The sequence below is a fragment of the Ciconia boyciana genome, chromosome 1 (assembly GCF_034638445.1).
Source record: "Ciconia boyciana chromosome 1, ASM3463844v1, whole genome shotgun sequence".
NCBI lineage: Eukaryota > Metazoa > Chordata > Aves > Ciconiiformes > Ciconiidae > Ciconia > Ciconia boyciana.
Genome location: NC_132934.1, coordinates 148,659,673 through 148,680,147, shown reverse-complemented (window position 1 = coordinate 148,680,147; position 20,475 = coordinate 148,659,673). Strand labels below are relative to the sequence as shown.

The following is a 20,475-nucleotide window of genomic DNA, read 5'->3' as shown; positions in this document are numbered from 1 at the left end:
TAGCTATTTCTGGTCTGACCTGTCTCCATTGCCTGGCTGCTGGAGTAATACAGGCTTGCATCTAAACTGGCCCTTTGTAATGAGGGCTGATACAAAACCCTCTGAATGCGAGATGCTGCATTAAGAAATAAGCCCAGTCCCTCTGCAGTACGTGCCTTGTACTGCATGTGCTATGTCTCTTGTTCTTTGCAATGCAACTATTTTTAAGACTGTTGTGCAAACATCTGCCTAATGCACAGAAAAAGAGGGGCTGAGCAGCTTGACGCAGTAATTGCAGGTATGCATACAAGAAAGAGTATTTGTTCTTTGCAGTCACTTTACTTCCTCCTCTTACAGAAATGTTTGATAGCTTTTCCCTCGTTAATGCTAACCTTACTCTTTAGTTACAGTGTCTGCTGTTACACCATCTCCGTAGCAAAGGGAGGGGTCAGGGTCACTTGTGAGGAGGTGGGGATAGGAGGAAATCCCTGGCGATAGTGGTTCTGGGAGCTAGAAATGGTGCAGACACTCATGTACTGCCTAGGGAGCAGAAGATTTCCAATCTTTTGCTTGGAGGATGGGATTGTCATACCTCCCTCCTGACACTGTGCTGCTGCAGTTACTGTCTTGTCACTGAACTGGCAGGTAAGGTAAGTTAAAGCAGAGTTGTTCCGAAGTTAGCTGGATGCTTAGGATGTGTTGTGGTGCTTTGAATGCCATTGGTATTTTCAACTAGTGGATTGGGCACTGTAACTGTCCCACTTGTCAGAACTTTGGTTCTTGTCTCCAAACGTGACTTTAAACTGCCATCTCAATGATTTACTCCCACGTTTGTCTGTCTCCTTCCTTGATTAAAAAAGAAACACAGCTTTATCTGTCCTTGTGCATTTCTAGATATCATCAGCCGAGGGCCTGCCTTGAGTTACGGATGACTTTGGTGCTTGCTAAGTTATTGCCCATAAGTAGCATTCTTCACACCCAAATAAACTTGAATGGTTCCACGTGGACGGCCGTATCACTGCCCTAAGTTGTACTTAATTTTGGGTTTCTATCTTGCCTGTCACTTGCCATGGCTACAGCCTACGTTGTTTGAGTGCTTATAGTCTTGGTCGTCCTGGCTCTCCGTTTTCCTGTCCTCTGTATCTAAAGGAAAGGGCGAGTAGTACCGTGACTCTAAAAGAGGTACTGCCATGGCTCACCGCAGTGCAAAGAGCTAGGGGCTTCAGCTCAGAAGTTGCCCTGCTCCCCATGGTCAAATGGCAGCAGTGTAGTTGTGCAGCTCGGTTGCTTCACTGAGCAGTTACTTCTGCAGCTTTGATTTGCCCTAGACCTTAGCGTGGCCAAGTCGGTGCTACTGATCTTCTCCAGCCTGCTGCTCCTCTGGTTCCTGTTGCTTGAGTTAGTGTTGCTGGCTTCACATTTCAGTTGACCTTCTTTTTTGATTTGCAACCAGCTCTTGTCTAAACTTTGTATTGTTTCTTCCTGCATAACACTTTCAAGACACAACTTTTCCTCTTTGTCCACACTGCCAACACTGCCAACTGTCCGCACTGCCAACAAATTTTGATCTCTCTGTAACTTTGGTGATCTTTGACCTTGGTACCCATCGCTGTGCTTTTCCTCTTCAGTGGCAGCCAGTAACCTCTACAGTAAAAACAGCTACTGAATTAATGACCTTGGTTATAACAGGCCTTCTTAGCTCCATCTTCTCTGTCTTTTAACAAGCCTTTTCATCGTTTCACTGCTTGCAAATGGGAAAAGCCTGCAGGCAGGGCCGGCACCCATTATCTCCTACTTCAGGAACTCCCTCTGTTCTTCTCCCTTCTGCAATGCATAGAGAAAATTGTAAGCAGATAGCTGGAAGATGGAAACAAGTTGTACTTGGGCCAAGAGTGGTGGTAAGGGTCATGCACATCCTATTCTCAGGTTAGCATGACTTTTCCATCCTCTCCATAAAACAGCAGGCCATCTCACCCCACTTCATCTGTTAGACTGTCATCATCTTGCTATTACAATTCTTGAAACAGTGAAAAGCTCACTTTGTTTCTCCGATTTGCCTTTTCAGTCTTGGAGATGTCATTTAGTTCGCGTCTTGGGCCATCATTTTTTAAATGGATACCCTGGTGTTCTCCTACCTCATTATGGTTTCATGCTATAATAAATTAGAGATCAGTTGCTCACATATCATGGTTTCTGGGAGCCTAATGAAAACGTGGGCATAAAAGTAACTTTGAATACACCTGCTTGGCTCTTGTCTACAGTGTCAACACTTAATTATAACATGATCTTCTGCAAAAGATCTGGGTAGCATTGCACATTCCTTTTAAACCTCTGCTTTTGCCAGTCTCTCCCGTGCTGCCTCTGAGTCTGGAATGATCTTTTTATATGTATCTGCCTATCTGTCTCTGGCTTCCTTCAAATACCCCTAAAATGGGCTCTATTTTTTTTTTGGTCTATGTTAACTATGGCTATTAAATTGTTTGTATTAAGCTTGTTAAAAAAAAAACGAACAAAAACCTGCCCTCTGTTGAGTAACCCCAGTCCGTTTTCTCCTTTGTTTTCTTTACCCTTCTTATTTATGATCATCTGACGTGAGAAGGCTATCTCTTCAAAGCAAAGCACTGTGCTTGATGTGTTTCTCAAAAGCTCTTTGCATGTCCCTGGGCACTTATTTTTGATTTGTGGTGTTGTAATGTTTGTTTAGCCACCAGCAGAAGCTTTTTGTGGCTTGATGTGAAAAGTTCTAAAGACAGAGAAATGTCTTATCTCGTTTTTTATGATTTGGATGCAAAGCCAAAAGATGCTGGCGCTCTGCCACAAATTCTCCAGGTTATATTCTGCTTTTGGACAACAGAAGTTTTGAGTGCTAAGGGTACATATGTCTCAGGAATTTCATAGCAATTAAAGTTGTCTGCTAATATTAACAGAATATGGACTATGAGAAAGAAATGAAATAACTTGAAAGACAAAATAATTGAAAAGCTAACTGCATTTTATATTCAGGAACATTTTTAACTTCTAGTGTCTTTGGTTAAAGCTCCCAACGTGGCAGATCTGGTTTGTAGACACAGGCCACTTCAACAATATGAAACTATATTGATTCTACAATAGCTGCTGACAAAAGCAGGACTGAGCTAGTCGCTAAAACAGAAGGAACAGAGCCCAGATCTGCTCCTTTTGGAAAGACTGGTTGGGACAGTTAGGAAAGCTTGTATCTGAGCACTGCAGAAATCTTTTGTTCTTTTTACATATATATATATATATATATATATGCATGCAAGTATATATTTATATCTGTGCCTATATTTATGTGTAAATGTTTTTCTTCCTGCTTAGTGTGTGTAGCCATATCTGGATTTCCGTCTTATATTTTCTCACTTAGAATGAAAGCTCTGCTGCCTGCTTGCTTGAGTACATACACTGGAGAGGAATGTGTACTGTCTTACTTTCATTGCATAGATCCCAAGTCAAACAGTAAAATGCTTTAAGATTGCTTTCGCTAGCAGTTAATTATTATGTGCTCTTTTACCCGAAAACAGCAGCTGCTGCTATTACTATTTCATTGCACTCTAAAGGCCCTTAGCAGGATCAACATGGTCTTTTTGCAGAAAGCTGTACAGTAAGGATTATGGACATGAGGGTTGGGGCTGATATCCCAGCAGGAGGATAATGGGATTTTTCATTGTAGATGTGTGCATATCTTGTCAGATTAAATTTTAAGAAAGTCTTGCAGTTCATAGTTGACAGCAATCATTAGCTTTAAAGAATATTTTTTCCTGTGTCAGTCCTGGCTAATACTGTTTCTTTATGAGTTGCAGGTGCTCAGGTAGACCAGTCAGTGTTTGAAGAGCTTATAAAAGAGCAACTTCCAGAGCTGGCTGAACATATGAAGGATCTGACAACCTTAGCTTCCATCTCTCTTTCGTGGTTCCTTACCCTTTTCCTTAGCATCATGCCCCTGGAAAGTGCTGTGAATGTTGTGGACTGCTTCTTCTATGACGGGATCAAAGCCATTTTCCAGCTGGGCTTGGCCATACTGGAAGCCAATGCCGTGGATCTGTGTAACAGCAAGGACGATGGGCAGGCCCTGATGATCCTGAGCAGGTATGGCAACGCAGGAGTGCTCCTTCCATCGCGGAGCTTTCTGCCGTAAAACAAAGGCATTTGGGTGCCTTTGTGATATCGATGGTGCTCTGTAGGCACCGGTGGGACCCTCCATGTTACCTTGCTGCTGCTGCTTTCAGTGTCTGCCTTAAACAATGGGCTTTGTAACGTTGGACGAGTAGATGTCCTGTGAAATTTCCTGGCAGTGCTGAGACATGCATCAATTGCGTCAATGTGCAATATTTACTGTTGATCTTCGTGCCTTCCCTAGAGTGACAGGCTTCCTGCTCCAGACTTCAAGGAGACAGAAGTTTTCTTCCTTGGGCAGCATTTAGTCATTTGGCTGGCTTGCCGTTCCTCGGATGAGTAATCATGAAGGCATTTTTAGAAAGCCTAGCAGCCCAAAAGCCAATTTATTTCTAAGCCTGAGCCATAAGACTTGTTGGCTTATTTATATTGAGAAGAGCACAGTGCAGAGTAATCTGTGTTGCTTATATTTCTTCCCTTCAGGTTTTTAGAGCATGTCAAAAACGAGGAAAGCCCTCTGCCACCTATTGGTAATCACCATGCGTTCTTCAGCGACGACCAGGAAGCCTCTCCAGTGACTGAAATAGCTAACCTGATTCATGACTCCTATGAGGTAAAAGACAGCTCTGTGTTTACTGGTCAGTTAAGTTACAATTTTTAAAAAGAAAAAGGTTAAATTTAACATGGGTGTTTTGAAAGTTAATACATATCTTTACAGATTCCTTGAATAAGCGCTCAAATGCACAAGGCTAGGTGTAGTATAAATACCTACACTGACAGATCAATTAGAGACTGGGTACGCTTTTTCTTCAAGGACTCACAATACTTCAAAAGTTGTATTTCCAGTAAATAAGAAATACAAATATCATAAAATACTATAAAAATAATAAACTTCTGTTCCTCCCTTGTAGAAATTTGGAGACCACTCTGTGGCGCAGATAGAGCACATGCGCTACAAACACCGAATCCGTGTCCTGCAAAGCCACGAAGACACAACCAAGCAAAATGTGGTGAGTAGAGTATTGTTTTGACTGAGGTAGCTTAACATCTCCTCTCTGGACGCAGACAGCTTTCGTTTTTTAAAAGGCACCACCAGATCTTGAAAAAAGGAAGAATCATTACTGACTCTGGAAAAAGCTCTTTCCTGGGGTGCTGATGGGTTTGGTTTTTCTTTTGCGGCCACGTGCATAATTTTCTAGGGTGGCTTTAATGTTAAGACCAACTGCAGGACCATGCAGCCCAGTGCCTTGTCTCTGACCGTGGCCCTAGGCAGATGCCTGGGGAAGAGTGTAAGAAGAGAGCGAGCGCGATGCGATGCTTCCCCAGCCTCCTGTGACCTGTAGCTTAGGGACTTCCCATCTTTGTTTCTAATAGCCCTTGAAGGATTTCTCTTTTCATGGATCTGTCCAACCAGTGAACCTGAAGAAGGGGGAAAAATGGCAAAGATTTTTCAATACCATGGTTTTCAGCTGTACCACATAAATACAGTCCCTGCGGGGCTCGTGGGCCTGCCCGTGTCAGTGCTGATGGGAGACAAGATTGTCACTAACATGATTTTCTTTCTTTTTAAGCTCCGAGTTGTCATCCCAGATGTTTCGATTCTTCCTGAAGATTTAGAGGAATTATATGACTTGTTCAAGGTTGGTCTCCCTGAAAAGCAGGGGATGCACCTATTTGAGCCTTCCGGGCGTAACTTCCAGCTGTCGCTTTGCAGTGCTGCCTCAGACCTCGTGTCCTCTGCCTGGGCGGCACTATTCGGATGGGATCTTGTCATTTTGTCCTTTCTGTGGTTGCCCAGGTGTTAAAGAGGAATAGTGATGTACTGATCCTTCAAAGAAGAATTGCTTCAGAATTTCCTTTCTAACTTGCTGCTTGGAAATGGTCCATGAGGAATTAGGTTCTGGTAACTTTCACATGCAGAATAAATTAAATAATACGTAGCTCTGCTCACTGGGAGCTCTGCAGTACTTCTAAGTCCTGCTCTCTTAATGCTCTTTAAAGGCAGACTCTTTTCCATGGGGGAAAAAATTCCCCACAAACTTGTGTCCTTGCTATTCGTTCCCAATTTTCTAATATTTTTAATTTTGTTTTTAGAATGAAAAGCAGTTTCTACTTCAGTTCCTTTCTGTCAAGCTGATGTTTGAAAGAACTATTATAAAAGTTATTTGGAGACAGGGACATCTAAGCTTATACAACTATACTTGATTTAGAGGTCCAAGCATGTAATTATCACCCTTAATGGACCATTTCTTTTGTGTATTGTTCATAGCCATAAATACTAGGTACTGAGAATATGACTCTGGTATGTTCTTAGTGTTACGTAGCTTTGTGGCGAAGAGCAGCTGTATCCTCTCGCCATTAGTGGTTGTAAGACGATGCTGCTGGGCCTTGCTCTTCAGTGCTTCCCTCCTGCTCCTTGCTGCTCCATTTTTGAGCTTTGACTGGCTTGCACTCCTCCCCTTTCCTTATTTTGTTTCTCGGTGGTGGTTCCTTTTTTGTTAGCTCCCTTGCTCCCCCGGGACAGCTCATTTTGTTAGGACTCTGTTTTGCATCAGCCTGTCCCTAAGGGAAGACTAATAGGTATGGTATCCAAATTGAGAGGTCTGAGAGAGAATAAATGAGCAGGTCAAGCATGTATAATGCTTACCCTGGATTTTCTCTGACCCTCTGTACCTTTGGCTGGTTAGAAACATCCCGGGCCAGATGTGGCTAATAGAGTTTCAGTAGCCTGCAGTGAATTTCTTCCAAGGATCTGCCCAGTCTCCCTTCAAATTTAATTATCCATTGGAAATGATGAGAGTGTTTGGCTGCTCTAATTAAGATTCATACTTTGCTTTTTCCCACAGAGATGGTCTTGGTATCGTTATAACACCTCGTGCAAAGAGAATTTTGAGCATTTCCAACATACTTTGATGTGAATGCCTTTTTCTGCCGGTCGCGCTCTCCCTGATACCGCACACCGCAATCCCCCCTCTCCCACCTCTGATTTCTCCTAGAGGGAACACTTAATAAGGTGTTACTGGGACATGACGAGTCCGGTCGTCGAGCGACACGACCCCAGCAGACCGTACGCCGAGCAGTACCGCATCGATGCCCAGCAGTTCGCTAACCTGTACAGGCTGGTCTCCCCCTGGACCTGCGGGGAGCACACCGACGTCCTCGCCCAAAGGACCTTCCGGCTCCTGGATGAGAACATGGACCGGCTGATTGAATTCAAGGGTCTCGCCAGCTGCTTAGGTATCGGCTTCCCTGCGGGGCGGAAGGTGGGCAGAGGTGGAGGGCGGCATGTGGGTGAGACACGGATGTTAAAATGCCATACAACGAGCAGGGGAGGATGGGGGCAGATGGTTTTCTTGGGCTTGTAATTAGCCTAACCAGTCACCTTTACTAATTTTTTGTGTTCAAATCACCTGAAGTTGATTAGATTTAAAAGACAGCCTAAGGACATGATTGAATATTGTATTAAAATATTTGATTTCTTGGACAATAGTAATTTTGTTGAAAATATTTTATGAATTAAAATTATACTTGGGTCTGCATGGAAGGCGAGGAAATCCTCTCTACCAGATTGTTGCGCTGAGTATACCTTTGAAATCTCAGTATAACTCTTTGTAACTGCTTCTTGAAGACTTAATCTTACACAACTGACTGCTGCATGCCTTGTATGTTGACAATAAGCCCAACAAAAAAGAATCTGGCCAGCAGAGACTGAGAGCTATGCTAGGGTTGGTCTTGAGGCCACCAGCTGCTCCAGTGAGATGATGCTGCCCATCCCAAAATCTGGCTGAAGAAGAAAGTGCCACATCTCAACTGTTGCCCAACTCCACGTGAAACAAATGAATTGACATTCAAAGCTTCAGTAAAAATCAGTAAATCAGTATTCTCACCACTTAAGCTTTCTAGAATTTTTTAATGTGAACCAAGCCAACCTCTATTATATTGTTATATGATTTTGATTCTTAGAGGGATGCAACTTTAAAAATTAAAAAGTTCTTCACAGTATTTCAGTGCATTTGGAAGTTTAGAATCTCATTTCTACTGGTCATTGAAAAGATGAATTATATTACATGTGAAGTAGTTACCTCTTTTGGGCTTATGCTACAGAACAGCAGGAGGGCTGAAGGGGAGAAATATTAAGAACATGATGGCCCCAAAGGGAGTTTTCTGTCTCTCCCCTCTCACAGCCCTGTTAATCTGTGGCAGCAAACAGCCTTTGCCATTCTCCTTGATATTTTTAAATGATGCTGAAGCTCCATAGGCTTAGGTACTGCCAGTCTATTTTACAAGAACAAAGACCAAACCAGATGGCTCTCACCTGCTGTTCCACATTGACAGGCACAACTTAAAATATTGCAGTGTAATGTACTGGCCGTATGTTTTCCTGTATTGTCCATGCAAACAATTATCTTTTGTCAACAGAGATGCCGGATTTATTTTAAGCTGTGGAAGTAAAAGCTCTGGTCCACTTCCTTCTTGTTCTTTTTTTTTTTTGCAGATGTTATGTATAATGGAGAAATGAATGAAAAGATAAAGTTACTATATAAGCTGCATATCCCACCTGGTAAGAAATTTGAAAGGGAGTGAATACCTCAGTTTACCTCGAAACTCTTGCTTAAAGCTTTTGGGAAAAGGCTGCTTAATGAAGAACCTTATCTTGCTTCCTTCAGCTCGGAGCATATAGGATTTGCATTTGTAGTTATGCTCACCGCATTTTCAAATTTACTCCAGTCAAAACCTTTTTGGGTGAAATTTACAGATATACAACGTCAAGGCTCACATCTGCTGCATTCAGAGATCTTTTGCAGCCAATTATATGGTTACTTCTAGACAAAATATTGAACTGGAATAAAATTTCTGCATGGCTGGTACTCCATGTACAGTAGAAATCTCCTTATCACATCTTCATCCAGTTCTGATTAGGTGACAAAATTCTGTGGTAGTTTCTCTGTGCAAAGTTTTTAATTAAATGTGCCGTTCTTGGCGAACTTCCAACTCTCTCACTGCAGCACCAGTCTTACTTACATTAACATAATTTTACAGTACGATTTCATGAAGTACTGTTTAAAAGCATCTTCGCCCAATTATTTTGCTTTCTTTGAATATGTAAATTTTAAAAGCATAAATAACCATTATGCAGCATTGGAAGGGTTAATCATTACAGTTTTCACTTTTTTTGGCTAGCTCTCACGGAAAATGAACGAGACAGCCAGTCACCATTAAAGAATCCCTTGCTGTCAACTTCAAGACCACTAGTCATTGGAAAAGCAAACGGTATGTCCAAAATGGTTCTCTAATGTGTGTGCATGAGATAACCAACTCCATTATTTCTACTCTCTGGGTTTTATTTTGAAATGTCAATTTACTCCAGTGACTTTAAAACTAATTCTCCTTTTTGCATCTGCTCCAACAAAGGTGATGCAGTAGATTACCAAAAGCAGTTGAAGCAGATGCTGAAGGATCTAGCCAAAGAAAAGGACACTAAAACTGAAAAAGAATTGCCAAAAATGAGCCAGGTATGTATACTAGGGGCTATAGTCTGTTTTTAAAGAAGTGGAGAGTACTCAAAAATGCAATGACTAAATACAACAGTTTAGCTCTTTCTGAGACAGTGTAACTTAAGCCTGAGCTTAGATTCAGTCCTTTAGATATCAGGGATTGTGCTACTCTGATCCAGGGAGCAGGCATCATGTTTAAAAACTCTCAGCCACCTTTCCAGCAGCTCCCTTGCCTCAGACTGCCTGGTGAATAGAAAGAATTTCAGACTTACCCTCACCTGCAGCCTAACAGGCTGGAAAACAGGCTCATTCAGGCTGGAAAAAGCCCTCCTGCCAAGCCCAGAGAATTCCTGAGAATGCACATTGCTGTTCTGTCTTCCCTGACCTCCTCTCCGCCAAACTGGTAACTTCTTAGTCCATTGCCAACTGGGACTTGCCCTGTCATAGCCAAACGCTGACCAGAATTGCATTAAGACAGACAGCTGAAGGCTCTCATCATCTTACCATCTCCTCCCTAATGCCAGTAGAGCTTTGTGTATGTTGTTGACATGAGGAAATCTACTGGAGGGGAAGGGTCCCATATTAGTAAAACAAATGTATGGACATGCAAAGAAAGATGGGACTACCCCCAGAATCTCTTCTGTGCTGGCATGGCTAAAGTTTTAAATTGTTGGCATGTACCTAACCTTTCAGCTCAGCAGGGCCACATAATCTCTCAGAAAGGCATCAGTTGATGGAACTTCTGAGGTCCCTTCCAACTGAATTATCCATCCTATGACTGTATGAAACTCGAGGGCTCACAGATTTCATAATAGGGTATGGAAACGCCCTCTCACAGCCTGATAATCATCTGTGATGGGTGAGCAAGGGAAGGAAGGAGAGAAAGGGGTTGGGCAGGGAAGATGTCTGCATTTTATTATTAGAAGAAAAAGAGCTGGGTAAAGATGGAGAGAAATGGCAGAAGGGACGCTGCTGGCAAGCCTGTGGATGGCTGCTTTGGTTGCAATTCGTTCTGTAGAAGAGCCACCAGTTTTCCACCAGTAACAGATCGTATCCCTTGCACTGTATCTCACTTGGCGTTTGGTCATCTGGGAGGTCCTGATCTCCTTCATCAAGGCAGCAAAATACTTTTCTGCTCCGTTCCCTTTTTGATTTGCAGCACAAAGGTTTCCTAGCATCAGTGGGGGTTGAAACCCCTTTGCTAACATTTTTTAAAATGCAGGCAGAAGCTATAAACGATTGAGTCTGTACACAGCATTCTGCCTTCCTTTGCAGTACTGCGCCCTCGCCTGACTCCTCCAGTTACCCATAGCGTGGCTGTTCAGTAGTTTGATTTTGGCTTTTCATCCTTTACAGAGGGAATTCATTCAGTTCTGCAAAACCTTGTATAGCATGTTTCATGAAGATCCAGAGGAGAATGATTTGTATCAAGCTATTGCAACTGTGACCACACTGTTACTTCAGATCGGAGAAGTAGGACAAAGAAGCATCAGCCTGGGGAGTGGATCGGACGAGTTCACTGAGGACTTACAGCCCGAGGCCTCACAGCCTGAGGCCTCTGCTTCAGACCAGGATGCTGTTTTTACTGACACTGTGAAGACCCCTCACAAAGACTCTCAACCTTCACCTGTGACTGAAGGGGACTGGACTGTCTCTTTTGAACATATTTTAGCATCCCTCTTGACTGAACAGTCGTTAGTTAACTTCTTTGAAAAACCCTTAGAACTGAAGCCAAAACTTGAGAATGCAAAGCTAAATCAGTATAGTCTCAAAACAAATGGAATGAGCTGCCAGTCACGGGGTGAACATACAAAACCAAACACACAGTAGTAGATCTGTCAAAAATTAAATGCACTGAAATTATGCCAAAGCACATACTATAAAAGGCTTTCAGTTAGCAGTGGACTTTTGATAAAAAATTTGTTGGTCTGTGGTTTTCAGTTTAAAAGCTTTAAAAGCTAAAGGGTGTGTAGGTTTGTTTTGTACCACTGATCTATTAATTATGTTCTTGTTTTGAATGTAAAAGGAAACATCTGTCTACAGTGTGAAGACACTGAAGCCCTCTTCCGCACAGGGAGAGCAGAGGCTGGCTCCAGTTTTGGTTTTTTTGTTTTTTTTTTTTTAAAACAGGGGAAAACACTTCTCAGCTACTGTCCGCAGTTTGTTTGGGTTGCCTTTTTTGCACTAATACTGAAAACTGTTTCAATGCTGGTAATTGAAACTATTTTAATATATTTGATTGTATTCCAATTTGTATGTCTTGCTGAAATGTTAAGTGTACATGGACTGTGCTTCTGATGTTGGTCTGTGGAAACATGCACTTTTCAATAAACCCTTTTTGTACTAGACTTGCATTGACAGTATTTATTGATTTATGCAAGGTAAGTGCCTTTAGTCCCTACTTCATTAAACAAATTGCCTGAGCTAGCACACTCACAATTAATTCACTGGTCAGAACCCTGTGTTTCAGTGTAGTGCACAGACTTGCTTGGGAGAAGCCTACTGATTCTGCCTAGAGGACCAGCGGGAGACCAAATACAGGGAGTTTTACTTTATCCACAAGAGATTATATGTATTAAGTATTGACCTAACAGTTTTGGGAGGGTTTTTTGGGTTTTTTTTGGGGGGGTGGGGGGTGAGGGGTTTGTTTTTGTTTTTTAAAACAAACTTGGCCTTAACTTAAAATACCTGTGTAGTGGCTCTTTATCCCTATAGGAACAAAACAAGAACACTAGGACTTTGCTACCCACGTAGGAACATTCGCATCTCCTCCTTATTCCATTCACATGTAACAGAAGTCTACAGTATCTTTAAGAAAATTACACCATTATGTACAAGCCCAAAGAAAGCAAAATACTTTTAAGAGTTTGTCACCTGTTCAACTCAACGTTTCACAGATGAGAGCTTGAAGAGACTGGACAATTAAAAAAAAACACCTTAGGAGTAAACTTTCTTTTTATCCTTTTATTGTAATGAAAATCAGTTTAATTTTCATCCACATTGACTGTCTGTAGACCTGCAAAACAAGAAATTGTATCACCACTTATTACTAGGACAATTCCCTTTATGTATATGCAACATATGTATATTCACAAATGCACCTACAGTTTCAAAGCTAGTTTGCTGATCTACTTCTGGAAGAGCAAACTATATAGGCAGGTATTTCACCAAACGTTAAAACAAAACCTTCATGTTAAATCAATTCTGCAAATAAGATACTTTTCAGATGACAAGCAGAAAAGGCTCAACCTGCTTGAGCTTTTGACATGAGAGGATGTATTTATACAGGAAAACATAAACCTTAAACTAGCCTAACAACTATGGCCAGTGTTTTTTATTCTCTCAAAATGTACAGTATTATTTCACCGAATTCTGTATTTGCCTTTTAACACTGATCAGGCAAGCTAGCAGCCCTGTTCTCTACAGCAGAGCTAGTTTAAGCCAGCAGTTTGACCCCTTCAGCATGCATTTCATCTGAATTTTACATTGCAGGAGGAGCTGTCCCACTTTGCTACTTGCTCAGAAAACCATGGCATGGAGGAAGAGAGACGGCATGCAACCTTACCTTTGAATGTTGTGACTGGTACGTAGGTAACCAGTGTGTATAGCTTGTTTGGTGAATCTTCATCCTCATTGCGCTTTCTGGACAAACGCACACGGATACGGTAAGGAACATTCCTAAAATTAAGACAACAGATTAATTTTCAATAAAATATGTACTGAACTCTATTAATTCATAGAAAAGAAAAGTTCACCCCTCCATGGTTACTACTCCCGCCCAAATTCCTAGGCTTTGCCTATTTGTGCAAAGACACAATGAGTCGATTCTGTTTCTATCTCAGCATCATAACAAGAACAAAATCCTGTACCTTAGAGATTGTACTGTTTGCCTTAGAGGAGCTTTTTGTTTTGTATTGTTGAAGTCGGCAGGTAAGATTTAACTGAGCCTTGAATAAGATGAATTCATAATCCAGTGTGAGCATAAAGTTAGAATTGCATCATCAGTCCACTACTCATCCAGGAAATATACTATGAAGATGATCATGAAGCACAGCATGACTATGATCAGCAAGCAGCTGTTACTAACAAGCATTTCTTACTTGAATAGAAAACAGTGAGGAAAAAAACCCCCAACAATCTGTTCTGAAAGCCTGAGGCCATCAGAGTACTGCCCAATCTGTATGCCAGAAGTCATGTGGAAATTCTAGTGAGCATTAGACCTGAACCAAGATCTTGTTTATGGGCATACAACTGATCAACATTTCTTCCTCACAAAGCCCACGGAACCCCAACTAAATTGCTTAGATGATTTTGTTCTTAACAGGCAAGTCACAGCTTAGCATCCTCCTCTAATACTGCCCAAAATATGCTGCTGAGGGAAGGCACAAAATTATTTGTCCACACCATTTTTAAAGTAACCTCCCACCTCAAACGAACTCAGGATTTTGGGAAACTCCTGTTCAGAGTACTTTGTTCCACAGAATAAGAGAAGGAACTTCCTCCTTGCTGTATGTTCTCGGAGCATACTTACTAAATCAGATGGATGCAATAATTAAGACACAGGAACTTGCTTCGATTTACTCCCTTCTTGAAACAAGTCAAAAGCATTTTTCACTACTTCTATCACTGACTATCACACTAGCCAACATGGTGATTTCAGCCTCTCCTGATCCTTCCAGAGGCAGGTATTTTACTTTGCAGACATTATCTATGCTAACTAGTGAAAACTGCAGTTAAACTCACGCTGGAAAGACAGATGTGATGGCTCCCTGCTCCACAGAACGTACTTCTACCAGTTCATATAAGGAAGTCATGGTTAGTAGCCTCACCACTAAGCTCTGAAGTTATGCCATCACCTGGCTCAATTGCTACTTCTTCATTGCATGTGAACTGGAACAGCTCAACAGGAAGGCCAGAGAACCCCTGCCCAGAAGACCCAGTAACTTAGTCCCATCTTCCCACTCTGTTTTTGAAGGACGGGTTGGCCTAAGCACACAACTCCAGGTAAAGGATTGTAAGTATGTCATAGGCTAGACTCAGGAATCTAATTCCTAGAAGACATGGTTTAAAACAAGGGTTCATGCATATCCAGTGTATCACTCACAGTATTAATCCCTACCAGTTAACCTTTTATTATGATTTAAGAGGTCCCACTCCTCACAGGAGTCCCTTTGGACCATCTTCATGCATGTCAGCTGCCCCTGTACCAGCAATTTAACAGAAGCTGTAATTTTTTGGTCCCCAAACTACTTATCCTTTCAAGAGAAGATTAATGGCCCTATTTAAAACACAGCTCATTATTTCTTTGTGTAGCATTTATCAATTCAGCATGCTTCGAAACCTAATCCTGTTCAGACACATTACACAAATCCCAGGTACTTAGCCTGGGACTGTAGGTAGCACTAAAAAGCCTTGTTTCTAAAAACTGTCTGCTACAATAGGGATTGGGGTACTACAGTATTACAGTACCCCAATCCTCACCCCCCGCCCCCCTGCATTCCTTCTTTCCTTTGCTTTATTCTTATTAGAGGCAGAATGAAGTTCTTTCAATTCCAGACTTTACCGAAGCTTTGCTACAAGTACACTGAGGGAGCTGACCAGAACGTAGAAGTGACAGAAAGATTAGCTTAGCACACACATTGTAAGAAAGAAAGCATTTGCAAAGAAAATGCAAATACTGCAAGGAGGATACAAATTTTTCTACCCCTCCAAGTCCTGCACCTCCACATACACAGTTAAAAGGTTCTTCCTCACCCAATAACGAAAGCTGCAGAAACCTACCTTATTCCTTTAGCCCAGACTGCTTTGTTCAATCTGGTGTCAATGCGAACATCAGGAGTACCCATCTCCTTCATCGCAAATTTACGGATTTCCTTGAGAGCACGCGGTGCTCGTTTCTTGAAGCCCCTAGGACAAACACAAGAGCAATGGCTTTGACTTCAAAAACTGTCAGCATTGGACACTTGTTGCAGCACTCAACCACTGACGTTCTCAAAACGTACAGTCAGAATTGTCCTCAACAACAGTTCAGTAGCTGCATCGTAGAATGAACAGACCTTTACTCTGGTAGGTACCTGCTAACCTTAATGTCTATGCCTAATAGAAACCACTATAGTTATGTCGAATAATTTCAGTAAAATTCTGCAACTGCAAGATCTCCTGGATCTTAAGTTTTATTTACAACATGTTGACATGAAAACTTTTTGCAATATTACTGAAGAGATCAGAGCTTTCACAGATATGCTAAATGAAAGGCCTATGAAAAAAGCAGTGTGACAGTGGTAACGACAGAACTGTTCAGTATTGAAATAAACAGCAGAAGAACAAAACTGATGCTATTCTGAGTAACAGCTTCTGCTAAACAGTGTTTGATGGTTACCTTCTTCATGTCATCATGACTGGACCACCATCAGAACTGTTTTTTTTACAAGTATAGCTTGTCTCATGCCTATTACAGGCAGATGCTGCACGACTGGGCATTTACACTGAAAGTTACAGCTGCACCGCGAGTGCTTTGCTGTAGATATTATACCCCCACTGTGACATGCAACTATAGTGTCAGTAGGGTCTAAGGTCCCACAGTAGGTTATATGTAGTATTATTTGTACACTACTGTTGATATTTAGTGCTAGAAATCGGGGGTGGGCGAGCGATTACAAGCAAGACAAGCATTAAACAAAAAGTATTTCACCCCTAGTACTTCATGCCTAAAGAGAAAAGAGGACAGCAGGGTTGTCATCATTAAGAATAGACTGAATTGCCATAAACAATCAGCAGGCAAGGCCAGAACATCTTCTTGCTATTTAAAGGTACCACTGCCTCCCATCCTCATCCATAGTTTTGTAATAAGTCCACTGTGTCATTTCTCTCCTAAGTTAATTTCAGCAATTTCATCAGTTGTTTTGATTCGGATATAGTCTTCTTCCACATGACTGCAGCCATACACAAACAGAGAGAATTCAAAGGGAGATGCAGTTTCTCAGCAAGTCCTCTCAAGCACTTTTACCACTACACGGTTGTATGAGGTTCAACATTTTGTCAGGTAAAAAGTTACTCTCATCTACACACAAATAATATTGTTTAACTCAAATCATACCCCAATTTACACCTCACACAACTGAGTGATAAGCACGGAGCCAATCATTTGATTACAACAATATTTAATTTCTAAAACTTACTATAGTGGGCTCAGTTATAAACTTTGTTTGCCAAAGAATGACAACCTGTGCAGAGAGGTAAATTGCTGTAACTTCAAATTACGTCCAGGAACACTCACAAAAAAACCCCCCAAGCTTGTTCCTGAAAGCCACCTGCAAGTACAGGTCTGCACAGGTACAGAGCTGCTTCCTCGGGACACAACATGCACATGAAGCACAAGGGACTACAACATCACGCATCAGCATCGGTGCCGGTAAGGACTGTCGTCCTCTGCAGTTTAAAACCTACCGAACCCGTTTCCAAACGCCACTTTACATAAGGCCAATTTCACTGATACAAAGCAAGAACTTACACGCCGTGGATCCGCTTGTGAATGTTGATGGTATATTCCCTAGTTACCACCTCATTGATGGCAGAGCGTCCCTTCTTCTTCTCGCCACCCTTCTTTGCAGGAGCCATTTGAGCAACGCTGAAAAGCATCCGTGCACGCGTCAAATGCAGGCCCCGCTTCCCTCAGACTCTTCCCCTGTCACCTTCCCTCCTCCCATCCCCCCCAGCTCCTTACAACCCACACAACTCCCACATTCAGAAACTTATTTAAAATTAATTCATCCCCGGGCTCGCACCAGTTGCAGATTTTAAGCAGCAACTTTTCAGCATCACAAAAGCTTTACTCCCGTCTCCCTGACAAGAGCGTGAAACACATCTGAGACTCTTCGGCCACTTCTCAAGACGACCGGGCTCCGGGCCAGCCCCAAGCACCCTTAAAACCACCCCTTCCTGCTTCCATATGTTCAAGCCCCTTCGTTCTCCAAGGCGACCCAGGAGGGCAGCTCGGCCCCTCCCGGAAAGGACATGACGGTGCCACGGAGGCTCCTTCCAAGGACTGACGGCGGCCTACGGCTTCCTCCTCCCTCGCCAAGGGCCAGCACGGGCCGTAACCCCCTCACAAGCGCCCCGCAGGCCTCCCCGGGCCTGCACCCTGGACGGCTCAGCGCAGTCCTGGGGGAGCAGGGAGATGGGCCCCAGCCCCGCCGAACGCGGACCCGCCGAGAGGAGCCACCCGGTGCCCCCCGCGCCGGGCCGCCCCCCGCGCCGGGCCAGGCCGAGGATCCCCCCCGCCGCGGTGGTCTGCCAGGCGGATGGAGGCGGATTCGGCAGGACGCCCCCCGGGCGGCCACTCACCCTGCCCGGGCACAGGCCGGAAAGGAGCGCGCAAGGGACTGTGGGAGCCAGGAGCGCTTCCGGGATGCGGCTGGAGCCGACTGCGCCGGCGCCAACCGGCGGCGGTGGTGCGCATGCGCGCGAGCAGCGGGCGGGGGCTTCGGGCTCGTCCGCCGGTGCGTTGTCTGCCTGTCGGTACCGGGCAGCGGGGAGGGGCAGGCGGGGCCCTGTCGCCGCTTGTCCCGGGGGGGCTGCTGACCCCGGAGGGAGCGGCCCCCGCCTCTTCCGCCCCGACCGCTAGGCGGCCGTTGAGCTACTTCTGGCGCAGCCTCCGGCCGAAGCCCTGAGGCAGCGTTCGCAGGCGGAGTGAGGGGCTGGCCCTCCCTCGGGTGGCTGCCTACGCGCTTGCCCCCTACTTAGGGATCTTTCTTTTCGGTGGTACGTTGTGTGGGGAGCTCGGCTTGGGGGCGGTTGTGCTTCTAGCAAGGGGGTTGCCCTGCTCAGAGCTGCAGCTCCCGTTCCTGAGGCAGAATGCCCGAGCGCGGGGCCGCAGTCTGCAGCAGCCGCCCGCTCTGGCCGCCTGCCCAGAGAAGTGACCCAGGCTGAGGCACGATGTTGGAACAAGACGGGTCTCGGCTATAAGGAGCTAGAACAACAGCCCAGCTCCATGAAGAGGGCTGGCATTGCGTTGTGCGTGCAGCAGGGAACAAGTGCAGTAATCCAAAGCCAGACCGAGTGTACAGGGGAGAAAGGATACACAGCATGAAAAACTAGGTATTGATGTAAATCTCTTCTTGCCAGTGCTCTGTATCTTTCCAAACAATGTAATAAGCCAGTTTATTGGAATGCAGCCCCACCCTATTTACAGCTTCTCCCTGTTAACAAATTACAGTACTGCTGGTTTTGAAAAGATAACTGCTTGCTCAGAGGCCGAGCTTGGTTTGGATGTACCCGCTGGCAATCGGGAGAGATGTGGAGGTATTATAATTATCCCTGCAAGTAGAATAAATTCTTAAAGGAATTTTCTCTTCCTGTGACTTCCATCATAGTAGTTGAGATCCATCAAGTGCTGCTTCCATAGGTATTTCCTCTGAGGTGCTCACATTCCTTCATTACCTCTTTCCTGCATGAACTTTTTGGCCTACAAGCAGACAAATTTCCTCTCCCCTTTCCCAGAATAAGCCCTTCCAGGAGTGGGTGGTGTTGATGAAGTTAGCCTGTAGCTTAGCTGACGGGTGTTCGCTAAGGTTTGTCTATAGTTAATGGAAAGAGAGAAGTTCCTTCAGACATCAAGTGAAAGCACCTTAGGGTTTAGCTCTTCAGTCTTCATCTGGTGGGGTCACTCTTGTTTCACTGAATGCAAGAATTTAAAGAGATGAGCAGGCTAACTCAGACCGGTACCTGAAGTTAGCTGTAAAAACACTTAAGAGACCACATCTGATCTCTATAAACACTTTTTAGAGACCAGATACTTGATTCCATCATCTTCCTTCAATGAAGTAAAACAAAAGGATTGTATGGACTGAAATGCACGTGCACCAATCAGTCCTACCAGCCAGTCTTGCTGGGAAGCAGCAGGGTCATTTTGACAGTGGGTTTTCTCCAGGAGATTTTTAGGTTTTTTAGAAGGTTTTTCAGAACTTAGGGCAAATTACTCTTTTTTTTATTTTTCTGAAAGTTTACTTTTAGCCTTTCTAGCTCCCAGCCCAATTATCTCCATTGTTCCTCCATGGCATAGAAACCAGAGCTGAACATGTGGGCCCTGGTGACCTGATCCTTGGTACTAAAGGGCAGGAAGGGCAGCATGGTCTGCACTCTCTTGAAGCTAATGCTGGCTTGGGCAGCTGCAAGCTGCCCTGAGGGCCATCCCCTTTCAATCTTGCTGCGGTGAATGAAAACATTACTATGCTCAGTTATCCATCTCGTTCTGTGTTGGAAGTTGCTGCTTCTGCAGCAGAGGGAAAGCAGACCTGTACCTTGGCTGCTCCATCCTGTAGTCAATTTGAATTTAACGTGAAAAAGAGTCTGCACAAGGATACCAAAGTGGAAACTAGACTGTCTACAGTGTGGGCATGGTAGCAATTCCAACAGAGATGTATCGCCAAACTCAGGACAGCGATGTCTTAAAACACTGAAGCTGGGACATAGGTCAAAGCCCTGGTATGTGCTGGGTCAAACCATCTGTTTTGCCCTAATCTAAAGCTGATTGGTTGGAAGTACGGAGCTGCCTGAGGTCTTTAAAGTTTTAAAGGAGCTTAAAACGAGCTGTCTTGGCTAGAAGCTAATATAACTTCCTGATCCCATAGGATAATAAGATCCCATAGGATAATACTTGTTTTTGCTAACTGGGTGCCAAACACCTTGCCAGGCTATGGCTAATATTGACAATCTCAAGTGAATCACATAGTTGAACAGCCACAGGAAAATGTGTGCAAGTCCTGCAATAAAGCCTTTTGGCTATTTTATTTTATTCTACAAATAAAGACAACTGTCCATCATTAAATGGAAAAAAATAATAGTTTGAGTTGTATATAGCATGAAACGGTAG

At 43.7% G+C, this 20,475-nt stretch overlaps 2 protein-coding genes across 3 annotated transcripts in view; one reads left to right on the top strand and one right to left on the bottom strand.

Annotated features, from left to right (window-relative positions):
- The window catches only part of TBC1D8 (TBC1 domain family member 8), a 52,191-nt gene extending 40,259 nt beyond the window's left edge, over window positions 1-11,932 (top strand). For both annotated transcript variants that reach the window (XM_072849703.1, XM_072849702.1), the window contains exons 12-20: window positions 3,798-4,083; window positions 4,594-4,723; window positions 5,022-5,120; window positions 5,682-5,750; window positions 7,107-7,347; window positions 8,606-8,671; window positions 9,292-9,381; window positions 9,523-9,623; window positions 10,962-11,932. In XM_072849703.1, coding sequence (XP_072705804.1) covers window positions 3,798-4,083; window positions 4,594-4,723; window positions 5,022-5,120; window positions 5,682-5,750; window positions 7,107-7,347; window positions 8,606-8,671; window positions 9,292-9,381; window positions 9,523-9,623; window positions 10,962-11,435 — 1,556 coding nt within the window. In that variant the 3' untranslated portion in view covers window positions 11,436-11,932. The remainder of the gene's footprint in view (window positions 1-3,797; window positions 4,084-4,593; window positions 4,724-5,021; window positions 5,121-5,681; window positions 5,751-7,106; window positions 7,348-8,605; window positions 8,672-9,291; window positions 9,382-9,522; window positions 9,624-10,961) is intronic.
- A 622-nt stretch (window positions 11,933-12,554) lies between these two features.
- On the bottom strand, window positions 12,555-18,083 carry RPL31 (ribosomal protein L31). Its single transcript, XM_072849713.1, has 5 exons — window positions 17,949-18,083; window positions 17,116-17,232; window positions 15,387-15,512; window positions 13,171-13,283; window positions 12,555-12,621 (listed from the first exon to the last, which is right to left on the bottom strand). The coding sequence occupies exons 2-5, from the start codon at window positions 17,220-17,222 to the stop codon at window positions 12,590-12,592; spliced, it is 378 nt and encodes a 125-aa protein (XP_072705814.1). The 5' UTR covers window positions 17,223-17,232; window positions 17,949-18,083; the 3' UTR covers window positions 12,555-12,589.
- Between the last annotated feature and the right edge of the window lie 2,392 nt (window positions 18,084-20,475).